This window comes from Lepidochelys olivacea (genome assembly GCF_965140295.1).
Source record: "Lepidochelys olivacea isolate rLepOli2 genome assembly, chromosome: 13".
Lineage (NCBI taxonomy): Eukaryota > Metazoa > Chordata > Testudines > Cheloniidae > Lepidochelys > Lepidochelys olivacea.
Genome location: NC_140423.1, coordinates 28118582 through 28131775, shown reverse-complemented (window position 1 = coordinate 28131775; position 13194 = coordinate 28118582). Strand labels below are relative to the sequence as shown.

Below are 13194 nucleotides of genomic sequence, written 5' to 3'. Positions count from 1 at the left end.
GTGCATAACAATGTCTTTATTCCACATGCTCTAATCTCCAAAGGAAATGTTAGGTTCTGTAAAAATAGGTAATACTAGGTGTACTAAGCATTTCCCAGAAAACCCATCAGGTCCCTGTCCCAAAGACCTTATCAAATACAGCCTCTTAATCTAAAAGAGTGAGAATATTTGAAGAAATTGGTGCATTGACAAGAAAACTTAAATCTGTGTTCCCTTCAGGTAGCTGTACTGATGGTTACTTTAGCATCAAACAATTTTTTGTCTTGTGTGGAAATTTGTCTGGTTAGTCTAGAGAATAAACGTTTAAACATAATGTGTGGTTACAGTTGTTTCTGCTTGAGCAATTCCACAGTAAATTAAATTGGGTATTAGGTTATGTTGTCTGCTACTGTAATTACTATCCTGGAAATAGCAACGGCTTAATTAAATATGCAGATCCCAAGGGTGGTCTGCCTCTTTCATAGCTGTCTAATGTAATAGCAATCTTCATAAAGAATAAAGATAGCTGTTATATTTTGACTTCAAACATGCTTCTTTATTTTGTGTGTGTAAAATAATGAGATGCTAGAGGGAAAAATTCAGAGGTGTCAGTTTTTTATGCACTTGTATGAAGTGATTATAGTGGATTTGGGGGGAAGAGGAGCTACTGTCATTACTTTCTGATAAAATATTTATAGTTTTGGCTTCACTGTGAATTTTTTAATACAATTATATTATCTACCATGACAACACATCACAACTTAAAATGTATATATGCAGATAGCAAGGACTGTTCCACAGGCTTTAGAAAAAGATGGCAGAACTGTTCATCAGTTTTCAGAATTAAACACAGTAGTTAAGTTCATATATAGAATAGCTGTAGATCAGAACAAAAACATCTTGAATACACACCTCAGCATAAATCCTGTGGTGATCCTAAAGCATTGATTGCAATATATAAAAAGCCTGCTACCACAACAATAGTTGTAGTAAAGACTATAATTAGTTTCCTATATTAAGTTGAATTTTCCCCCCATGTTAAACAGTATTTCCATTCCCTTCAGGTTTCTTGGGTGTGGTGTTTGCCGGATAGGGTGACCAGATGTCCCGATTTTATAGGAACAGCCCCAAATATTGGGGCTTTCTCTTATATAGGCACTTATTACCCCCCACCCCGTCCCTATTTTTCACACTTGCTATCTGGTCACCCTGTTGCTAGAGGATATTTTTTTCACAATTTCTGGTTAGCCACCCAAGACGCTGGTAGATATGAGAAATTAGGTTTTTCACTGTTGGACGTTTCATAAATTAAAATACTCCATTCTAAGACAGCTTATTCTTTTGATTTGAAGTATTGTTTTGTTCTGTGCTCAAGTGAAATAGTGCATTAAAATATGAGAAAGTTGCTTTCCTAATTTGGTGTTTTTAACTGAAGTGGCAGCTCTCTGCAGAGTTCATGAATTAGGCCAAGCAGAATGCCTGGAGGACTTTTGGAAGTGTGTGAAAACAGCTTAGAATCAATTCTGCACACATCAAGTTAAATGTGGCCTGTAAAGAGGAAACACTTTCTGACTTTGTACCGTTTTGTTTTGGATCATGTGTAAAGGAGGTCTGAAACATGGGCGCCAATTCCGTGCGTGCTCCGGGGCTGAAGCACCCACAGAAAGAAAGAAGTGAGTGCTTAGCACCCACTGGCAGCCCTGCCAATCAGATCCTCCCCTCTCTCCCTCCCAGTGCCTTCTGCTGTGGATCAGCTGTTCAGTGGCATGCAGGAGGTGCTGGGGAAGGAGGAGGTGGAGTGGGGGCAGGAAGAGGTGGGGCAAGGGTGGGGGCTTGGTGTGGAGTGGGGGGAGGGGCCTTGGGCAGAGGAGGGCAGGAAGGGGTGGAGTGGGGGCAGGGCCTGGGGCGGAGTGGGGGTTGAACATCCCCCATGATCTGAGTAAGACGGCACATATGGTCTGAAAGGCTCCATCTCTCCTCTCTCCCCTTCCTTCTCCATCCCAAACACAGAGAAATACACACGTTTATTTTTACAGTAGAAAGTCACTGCCCAAAATTTTGTTAACTCAGTTAAGGCTGCATGGCGGTGCCTCATACCCTTCCAAAACATTGAGTGTATCTACAGTAAAAGCCTCTAAGAACCTGTCCTTAATTGAATGGGTGGAGTGTGGCCTCATATAACTTTGTGTGGCATTTAGTGGTGGTTAAAAAAATAAGCTTTTAATCATCTGAATAAAAATCACTTACTCTCCCAATCAGGTTTCACTTCTTTCTATCTGATGTCATAAACCTTAAACAAGACTTGGATTTTTTGATATAAAGAGGAAGTGGGGGAATTAAAAACAAAACAACCTCCTCCCACTTTTCAGGCCTCCTTTGTATATCACAGAAATCTTTTCAATTTTCATCTTTCGATGGTCACCTTTAGCACAGCTGTCACCTCAGATCTAGTTTAGTCTACATATTTGGGTTCCAGTCCTGCAGTTGAATCGTTATGGTGGACCTTTGCTTAATCCGTTATGCATCTGTTTGATAACCTTGAAGAAATACCAACTGTGTCATCATTATACACCAATTTACTTGTGGTTACAAGTGTATAAACTCATGGTGTGGTTTCTCCATTCTTTCAGAGAGTTACAAGTATGAAAATTGCCAATGGTGCAGTTTCTGAACCACGTAAAAAGTGAAAAAGAGGAGGAATTGTGGGGTATCAGGGCTAGATCCACAATGGGATTTAGGTGCCAAGTCTAAAACTTAGATCCTCAAAACCCCTGCTCAGCTCCTGCTTAATCCTGTAGGCAGCTAAATTCCCTAGGCACCTAAGTTTCCAGTGGTAAAGTCTCCTAGTCACCAAAAAATCTGCCACTGGACATGCATGTAGCTGCTTCAGTCTGGTTACCTAGCTCATGCCTGAGCTCCAGTGGGATCCTCAAACTAGGCATTGCCCCATCTGTCTCACCAGCAGAGCCCATGTATGCTCAGAGGCTGCCTAACAGATCAGGCCCCATACAAAGCAGTGCTGTCAGAAGAAGAGGTGGTGGTGCCCCCTTACAGCTTTTAGCCAGTGGTTAGAGAACTTGCCTGGGATGTGGGAGACCTGGGTTCAGTTCCTCCATCTGCCTGATGTGGAGCAGGGATTTGAACCCACATCTCCTGAGAGCGCCCTGAACACTGGGTTCTGGGATATTCTGCAGTAGGGCGCTCAGTCCTTCCTTTGTAATCGTTCCACTTAGTATAATAGTCACTGGAATGGGCCTCCCACTTCCCAGGCGGGTGCCATAATCACTGAGCTAGAGAGTCATGGTCACTCTTTCTCTGGCCCCACAAACTATTTATTCAGACAAAGTGGAGCAATTTCAACAGGAGGGACCGAGTCCTGCCCCAGAATACCCCATAGCTCAGCAGTTTGGGCTCTTTATCCCAACGTGCTCTCAGAGTTAATAGCATTAACACGACTAACTGTCCAACATGAAACACACAACATGAAACACAAAGTTTGATATATGGAGACCTCAGACAGTTTAATACCATGACAATGCATCAGGAAATTTATGCCAAAAATGAGAAATTTATTGATTGAAATACACAAAAGGAAAAGAATACAAACAAGGCAAAAATACTGAAACAAACTGAGTGATTATGCAAAATAAACATAATCAAAACCTGTGAAACCAGAATCATTTTTGGAGAGGGTGAATGTTGGTCTTTTATTCTGTCAAACAGCCTTCGTTGGTGGGGAAGAAAGGGTTAGTTCTGTTCAGTTTTTGAGTTGGGAACGCTATGTCTTTCTTCCTTTAGACAAGACAGACACAGAAGGGAGAGAAGAGGTAGAATAGTAAATGTGGGGGAAATGCAGCATTTGTTGATCTTCTCAGGATATAGGGCCGTTGGTCAGTCACAGACAGATAGTTTGGGCTGGGCAGGTCAGCTATGACCAGTGGTGAGCTGGAGCCGGTTCGCACTGGTTCGCAAGAACCAGTAGTTAAATTTAGAAGCCCTTTTAGAACCGGTTGTTCAGCGAGGGACAACTGGTTCTAAAAGGGCTTCTAAATTTAACCAGCCAAAAGTGGCGCCTAAGGCGCCGACTCCACGGGTACTCCAGCCCTGGAGCACCCAAGGGGAAAATTTGGTGGGTGCAGAGCACCCACTGGCAGCTCCTGCCCCGCCCCGCCCCAGCTCGCCTCCGCCTCCTCCCATGAACACGCTGCCCCGCTCGCCTCCGCCTCCTCCCATGAACACGCTGCCCCGCTCGCCTCCGCCTCCTCCCATGAATGCGCTGCCCTGCTCTGCTTCTCCGGCCCCCCCCCCTCCGGCTTCCTGCGAATCAGCTGTTCGCGTGGAAAGCTGGGGCAGGCTGAGAAGCAAGCGGCAGCTTCCTGCTCAGGCCCAGGGGGGTGGAGGTGAGTGGGGGGGGGGGGAACGTGCGAGGAGGGCTGCCCCGCGCTGCAACAGGTAACCGGGGGGGTGGTGCACATAGGGGAACCGCTCCCCACCCCAGGTCACCTCCGCCACCCTCGGCCTGAGTGGGAAGCCACAGCCTGCTTCTCAGTCCTCCCCGGCTTCCTGCCGAACAGCTGATTCGTGGGAAGCCGGGACGGGGGGCGGAGCGGGGCAGTGCGTTCAGGAGCGGAGGTGAGGTGAGGTGAGGGCGGGGAGCTGCCGGTGGGTGCTCTGCACCCGCCAAATTTTCCCCGTGGGTGCTCCAGCCCCGGAGCACCCAGGGAGTCAGCACCTAAGGCGCCACTTTTGATGTGATCAGTGGGGAGAGCGGCTGCTCCCCTGCCCCTAGGAGCCAGAGGGACCTGCTGGATGCTTCCTGGGAGCTGCCCCAGGTAAGAACCGCCGGGACTCCCCACGTCGCCCCCCGGCAGGTGCCTCTGGCTCTTAGGGGTGGGGTGGGCACCCACTACGGTGGTCCACGAGACCCTCCTACCTGGTTCTGGGGGCAGTCGGGACAGGGGAAGGGGGTGGATGCGGCAGCGGTCCTGGGGTGTGTGTGTGTCAAGGAACGTGGGGGGGGGGTTGGATGGGGCAGGAGTCCTGGGGGGCGGGGGTGGGCAACGACCCCCTCATGGGGTGAGGACGGAACCCGTTGTTAAGATTTTGGCAGCTCATCACTGGCTATGACAGCTGTTTCTCTGGACCCTATCTTGCCTTTCTAATTAGGGACATTATCTGTTTGGTTTGGCTATGTCCCCCTCCATCATTGGTAGTACTTAGGCCTATCAGAGCTGGATGGGCCATTTCATCTTGTGCAGTTGATTTCAGGATCAGGTGAAAAGCCAACAGAGGGAGATAGGAGAGGAGGAAGACAGTGGGGGACAGAAAGGGACACAAGAGACAGGAAGACTCAACAGGAGCTCATATGTACCTCCTTGGTTGTCTTAAGCAGCTCCCTGTTCAGCATGCTGGCTTTTGTGGATCCCTTTATTAGGTGCCTATCTCTTCCATGCGTTGTATGGGGAGCCTGGGCTGAGTATTCCACTAGGCAGCAGGATGTGTAAAGTTAAGTGTTGCAACACTGAGTCTGAGTCTCCTTTGTGGGGGTCTAGCCTCTAAAGCCACAATATGCTGTAAAGATTGAATGAAGTAATTTTGGCTCTCTTACATTCCCAAGCCACTACTCCACTCTATGCATCTGACAGATCAGATTTGAAATGTTATGGAGTCTCACTCTGTGGTATGACAAGTGGAGGATAGCTTGAGTTGTTTATGGTCAGTGGTAGTTCATAGACCCGTAGCTGCAGAAAGGGGGCTGCGGGTTAGTAGTCCCTATTAGAAATGGAGAAGAGGAACTGATACATCAGTGGATAGGTAGTGGACAGTCACTGATGAAGCAGAAAAGACCAGTTAAAACTGTTTAGTCCATTCCCTTACTGATGTAGGATTGTCCCTTACTGCACACTTTTCTGTATTTTATCTAATCTAGTTTTACGTCTCCCAAATGAAAGGACTTCTGTTACTTCCCTTGGGAAGCTCCACCACAGGTCTGTAGACCTTAAGGTCAGGAAACTTTTCTGATATTCAGTATGCTTTCTTATTACTCATGGTTATACCCTAATTTTACTAGTCTTAACAAGTCGTCTCCTTTCTTGGTGTTTCTATCCTTTAAATATATGTACGACGTTACAGTGACATGTCTTAGAGGCCACAATTGCTTGGCTTTGTTGCCATAATCATTTGCTGTCTATCACTTCTAAGTCAGGAAGTCCTGTTTACAATACACAGGCTTCCGAGTGGATTCAGGACACAGGCTAGTGGATTTGATTGCAGGGTAGAACTCTAGTGTGTCTGGGAATTAGACTTGAGTTTTGTCTGCCGCTGAGTCTGGCCTATTAAAGCAGCCTGCAAACATCCTGGGAATGTACATTGTTCAAGGGCAAACAATCTCACTTGTATCTTGATGGTTATTTTATATGCTGTAGATCAAAAGTAAAAAGATCTAGATATAGATTAGAGTTAATAAGGATATTTTAATTCCATCTGAGTTTTGGTTCAGTACCTAACATAAATACTGGTTGGGCATGTCTGTTTGGAAGACGTAATGTTCTCATGTGAAAGATCTGGTGGGGATATTCTTGTGTAGCACAGAATGTTCTCTTCACTTGTATTCACAGTCTGACTTCTGTGCCTTAGTTTATCTGTGAAAGCAAAGCCATGAAAAAGCAGAGCTGATTAGTGCAAAAAAAGAAAAATCCTGAATGCGAAATGCATCGTATTGTAGGGGGATAAATGAATTAATAGAGCTCACAGGAGAAAATGAATGTGAAATGACCCAAATTAGCCTTTCAGAGTCTCATAATCTCTCCAATTTAATAAAAGATTCCAGTTGTAAATGGTATGAATTCTAAATTGGATTAAAGCATAGTTGTGGAAATGTAGCTGCTATTAAATGACCTCTAAATAAACTACAGTAAGGTGCATTCCTCTGTATTAGAGACATTTCAGTGTCTTGTTTGACCTTTTTAGTACACTTTTTTTAATGCCAGGTGCAGTGATATTTAATCAGTTGTATAATGTCTCTTTTCACTTCAAAAAAGTGCTTTGCATCTAGATGTTAATTGACTGGGTAAATATTACCCTAAATTGTCCAAGTGTTGAAAAGTGTGGTACATGTGTATATGAGTAAGACAGCACATATTTGCTCTTACATTCCTATTTGTGTTCCTTCCCCCCTCAACATCATTGAAACATAAGTCTTTTCTACCATTTTCTCATAGCGTAATCCTGCAGCAGGCAAAATGGAAGGGACTATGGAAAACTTGAGTAGTGAGATTTTTAAATCAAGGTCATGACCACTACTGGGTATAAGGACATTCTTGTTAGAAAAAATGTCAGGGGATAACATGGGAAAGTAGGGCTAATGCTGGGGCATGGACTGGCCCGGATCAGGACACTACAGATTGACCGGAGAACCAGGGTTGGAGAGAACTTAAGAGTCAACTAAAGCTTACCTGAGACATAGCACAGAGCTTTTCATATGCAGGAGCAGGAGCCTGACTTATTAAACCAGAGATTTACCACCAAACAAACAAAAAGCTGAGGGAAATTACAAAACAAAAAAAATCTCTAATGGTTTAAGATTAGTAAGTGCAATTAGAGTGAAATACGTTGAACAGACACTCCTGTGGTGGGAAGGGTGGGCAAGAGAAGAAAATAGAAATAAATGGAATGGAAATAGAAAGATATGGTTACAAAATTCTGGTTAGTACCCTGACATCTAGTTCATCCACACACACAATGAAAAACACATTCTCAGTGTTTAGTGCCCACATAGCCTGAGTTCTGCCCTTGTAACAAAATACTCCCAGTAAGTACAAAGTCTAAACGAAGCTTATGTATTTAGCCCATAGCTTTCATTAAGAACTGTACATAAACTATAATACCGTACTTCTGTTTATACAACAGCTGTAAGAAGTCTGGCCTTGCAGTCTACATATTCCACAAAATCAACAGTTCTGAACTTCCCACCTTTGTTTCTCGTATTTCTTTCTAGTGCTATCACTACTGAATACAAGCACATCCAAATAGCAGGCTTTTCCTTCTGAGCAAGATAATATCAGTCCCAAATTAAATTGTATTTAGTTTGTTTATTATAATCTCTAATATTTGTTTAATGTATTGCACATAATTTTATGATATGGCATAAAGCAGTCACCAATAGCATCCAGCATGATACTGCAGAACAAATACTTTTATTACTTGAAAGCCCAGTCAAACTCCCATTCATATCAAAGGAAAGACTACTGCTATTGTCAATGGAATTTGGATTGGTCCTAAAATAGGGACACCTGTCAAGTGGGGGAGCAGGTCACAGAAATATTTGTTTAGCAGTGTGTGCATGAATTGTGCAAAGCTGGACTCAAAATGGGCAATGTGACCTCTGATTTTCATACTGGCTGTTTAGATTGTTTCAATGGATGTGATCAATGGTACTTTTGATTTGTGCTTGGCAGCTTTAATTGTAACTGTACCTAGTTTTCTGTTTTGTAATGTGTTGCAGAGTAATGATAATATAACCCGAGGGTTACAAGACTAAAGGATTGTGTAGTGTGCAACCACCCAGAAGCCTTGTCTTGATGGGCTAAAAAGGTGTGTGTTTTCAACTGAACACAATTGGATAACTCTCCTTTTACCCATCAAGACAGGACCCAACATATGAGGCCCCTGTAAATTTACAGTCAGCTTCTAGGAGATCAGCCCTGTCACCTGTGTTGCAGCCACTCCATCATGTTGCTTGAAATTGTCAGTATTCTAGAAAAGGTGACAAGGGAGTGTAGTCTCTCTCTCTTCAGGAAAGCTATAACTTTGGGGTAGGGGAGGGGGAATCTCCCCCACAATTCAGTTCCAGCACTACAGTGAGGAAAGGCAAATTCTGAAATAGCATTTTTAGGGGATGGGTTTTAGAACTGGATTTTGGAAATTCTCTCTGTTTTTTCTTCACTTCTAGTGAACATGTGTAACTGACAAGTTCGCTGTTACAAACTGGCCCTCGACCGGATATTGTGTGTGTGTGTGTATATGTCTGAGACTTCTCAATTATTCATTTCTTACACCTTTCCCCAGTAAACTTCTTTTGATCCGACTTTCACAGAGGCTAGAGACTTGAACGAAAAGGACATGCATGGAGTGAAATGCAACACAGGTCTGAATTCAAATGTTAAGCTGTATCTTGGAGCAAAGAACTGCAGTCATCGGGTTAGAGTCTGAGTAGATATCCAAGTTGATTCTATGTCTTAAGCAGATAAATGTTCTTATTAAGTTACCAAGTCTATTGTATATTGAAGAACTGGATTATTGATCTCTTTGGCAGAGGTAGCTGGAAATAACATTTAGGGTAATTAATTGTTTCATCCAAACAATGACTCTTTCAGAGAGGTTGTGTTGTGTCTGTCAGCCGAAGCACAGGTTGGTTGGTTGGAAATAGCTAGAAAAGGACCTGGATGGAGGGAGATGTAATGCTTGGTCATGGAGGGGCAAAGGCATTTGTTTCTAATATAGATTTTTTTTGTAATGTATATTTAAGGGGATAGGTATAGTAGGAATATGCCTATGCCTATGTGGTTGTGCCCAATATTTTACTGTGTGTGTTCCTTTTTTCTTCGTGTGATGATACCCAACCGATCTGTCCTTTGGTAGGCCCTTTTCACACTACAGCCTGTAATCAAATTTGTAACTACTTACAGGCACTTTATATCCACACTACAGTTGGTCATAAGTTTTTTTTATTGTAATGATTTTCAACAAAAAAAGTCCTTTGCAAAACCAAAATTTTCTATGGGAAAAACTTTAGTTTTGCGTGCACACATAATTAGTTTTGAGCAGGGAATCAAAATGATGGTTTCCCAGTTGCCTGCTTGGAAGGTCTCTCATGACAAAAGCTTTACAGGTGGCTGCCATCACTGAACGCCTGATTCTCTGCCCCCCTGATGCTCAGCTTAGCTCCCCGGGTGCATGGGCACTCTGCCTGTCCTGCCGTTGGGCTGCAAGGCTCTTGTCAATGTCACTTTCTCAGAAAAATTAAAAATTCCATGTTGGTTCACCTGAAACAGAGCTTTCCTAAAATCCCTTTCTGGGAAAATGTCGCGCTTTTTGCCATTTTGTCTCAGTTTGGGATTACATTTTTTTTTTTTAAAGAACACGTAATTTTTAACAGGGATTTTCCAGCCAGCTTTAATCCACGTACATCATGAATGATTGATCCAGAGCAGCTAGCTGAGTTTCACTTTTGCCAGTGATCTAATCGGGTGGTGGTATCTTCCTGTAACTGGTTGTGCGCACATGTGCACAAGCACTGGGAGTGAGGAGTTGAGTGCTTAGTGTTAACTGAAAACGCTGATCTGGTTTGTGTATCCATTTTGACTGGTTCTCCTTCCTCACAGCTCTCTGTACAACAGTACATTCCAGACTCCTCAGACCCATGTGTTGGTGTCACTCTGTGGATTTCGTGCAAAGGCATTGTGGGCATCTGCCCTTACTTTCATTGACAGCACTTTGTGATCTAGAAACAAACACTTACAGCAGGAAAGCTGCTGTGCAGGCTCAAACTGGACAGGGTTACAGATAAGGAGACAGCACCTCTATTGGTTACAAAAATCATGTTTAGAAGGTTCTGTGCGGGTGGGTCCTTACACCAGGGGAGATGTCAAGAGTGTTTATACAAGATGAGCTTTCCTTGACCGCTGCTCTTATTCAAACAGGAGCGGGACCAGGACGTGACGTACAGTGGAACCTCAGTTACGAACACCTCGGGAATGGAGGTTGTTCGTAACTCTGAAATGTTTGTAACTTTGAACAAAATGTTATGGTTGTTCTTTCAAAAGTTTACAGCTGAACATGGACTTAATACAACTTTGAAACTTTACTATGCAGAGAAAAATGCTGCCTTCCCTTTATTTTTTTTAGTAGTTTACATTTAACACAGTACTATACTGTATTTGCCCTTTTTTGTGTCTGCTACTACCTGATTGCATGCTTCCCGTTTCAAATGAGAGGTGTAGTTGACTGGTCAATTTGTAACCTTGGTGTTTGTAACTCTGTACAGAATACTTTCTCCCAGTCACTCCTGCTTATCTGCAGCTGCTGCCTGAGCCTGCGGCATAGTTAAAACCATGTTTGGCAGTTACTGTACCATGGACTGCTGTGTGTTCCATGGGAAAAGATGGAGGAAGATGTTACTTTTAAAGCTTATGTTTTGAGACATGGTATTTGCTATAAAACACAGTACTCTGTAGCACAGAGGTGCGCAAACTATGGCCCACGGGCCACATCCAGCCTGTGGGACCGTCCTGCCCAGCCCCTGAGCTCCCAGTCGGGGAGGCTAGCCCCTGGCCCTTCCCCTGCTGTCTCCCTCCCCCACAGCCTGAGCACACCGCGCTGCCAGGGGGCATGGCTGGTTCTGGCATGGTAAGGGGGTGGGGAGTGGGGGGTCCCAGGGTGGCAGTCAGGGAACAGGGAGCAGGGGGTGGTTGGATGGGTCAGGGGTTCTGTGGGGGGACAGTCAGGGAGCAGGGGGGGTTGGATAGGGCGTGGGGTCCCGGGGGACAGTTAGGGGTGGGAGTCCCAGGAGGGGGCGGTCAGGGACAAGGAGCGGGGTGGGGGTTGGATGAGTCAGGGACTCTGAGGGGGGCAGTCGAGGGGTGGAAAGTGGGAGGGGGTAGATGGGGGCAGGGGCCAGGCTGTTTGGGGAGGCACATTCTTCCCTACCTGGACCTCCGTATAGTTTTGCAACCCCGATGTGGCCCTCGGGCCAAAAAGTTTGCCTACCTCTCTGTAGCATCATCCATGCTGAGCATCTAGACTACCAATGTTGTAATTGCTGGTTTATAGTCTGTATTTGACATGAAGTGGACATCAGAGGCTTGGCTACCATGACATTTGTTTAGGCAGGAATAACAACAGTAACAAATTTCAATTAAACTAGAAAGACGAGCAGATGAGCAATAGAATGAATTAAACATTGTTCTGTTTTGTGAATGGAATTTTGTACACATTTGAATGGCTATTTTGGACACAAATAACATGCATCCTATTTTGATTTTGTTTCGTCTAGCTGCTCTTCAAGCCCTAAAACGCAAGAAGAGGTACGAGAAGCAGCTTTCACAGATAGATGGCACGTTATCAACAATTGAATTCCAGAGGGAAGCCCTTGAAAATGCCAACACCAATACTGAAGTGCTCAAGAATATGGGCTTGGCTGCTAAAGCTATGAAAGCTGCTCATGACAACATGTAAGAAATTTCATATTGTATCCTTGAATGAATGTCCACTCTATCAAAATCAAACGAAAAATTATAGAAAGAGAATAATGAACCGGGTCCCACGCAATCTGCTAAAATGCTCTGCGTCATCTTGGCATGAAATAACTGATTTTTGCAGAGGTTACAGACAATGTAGTAAATTATTTTTAAAAAGTTTAAAATATAATACTGGATGCATTCGCTTATTGATGGAGCTACAAAAGACTGGGATTTTTCAACCCAGAAACATTTTGTGTGGTATGACCATTAATAGCGCGCACACAATTTTTGTCTAGCTAAAGGATAGTGTCAATAATAGTCTGAAGTGGTTTCAGCGATGTACCGGTCACAGATCCATCTAATGCCTGAACACTTCTTAAAAGGGGTGTGTAGTCTGTTCCTTTTTTCCTCTACTCAGTATAATTTGCAGACAAAAATGACTTTGAGATGGAGTTATGGTTGAGAGTACATATTAGTAACTAAGGGTAAATTACATTACAGAGATGTTGTAATTAACACAAAGCCAATATTAGCAAACCCAGGAAACTCTCAACTAAGGTTAAATTTAAAAGAAATCCAAACCTGTTCAGATATAGGAATGTAAATAGTCTTTACTCAGCCATATAGTGACCTCATGTGATTAGGGCATTTTATTGTTTGTGGTCCTAGATTAAATTAAACTGATTTTTAAAGACATGAAATTGTTGAAGAGTGCCTCAGATTTCTCTTCTCTCCTTTACCCCCTACAATCTCCTGTATGCATACCCTCCATTTCCCCCCTCTCTTGAGTAACTCTGGTGCAACAGGGTAACTTTGTAAAATTTTTCGCTGTTTTTCACAACAGAAAAGCTTTCAGTTAGAAAAGGCTGGTGCGTAAAATATTCTCCAGAGAAACGTATGAAGAATTGTACTCTTTCAAAATGACCTGCATCCCCCATTTTTTGCAATGACAATGAGGCCAGGTGCTGAGCTCAGT

At 43.8% G+C, this 13194-nt stretch overlaps 1 protein-coding gene across 1 annotated transcript in view; it reads left to right on the top strand.

Moving 5' to 3' along the window:
• The window catches only part of CHMP4B (charged multivesicular body protein 4B), a 33755-nt gene that overhangs the window by 13573 nt on the left and 6988 nt on the right, over nt 1-13194 (top strand). Inside the window, exon 2 of the mRNA XM_084646183.1 lies at nt 12032-12209. Coding sequence (XP_084502309.1) covers nt 12032-12209 — 178 coding nt within the window. The remainder of the gene's footprint in view (nt 1-12031; nt 12210-13194) is intronic.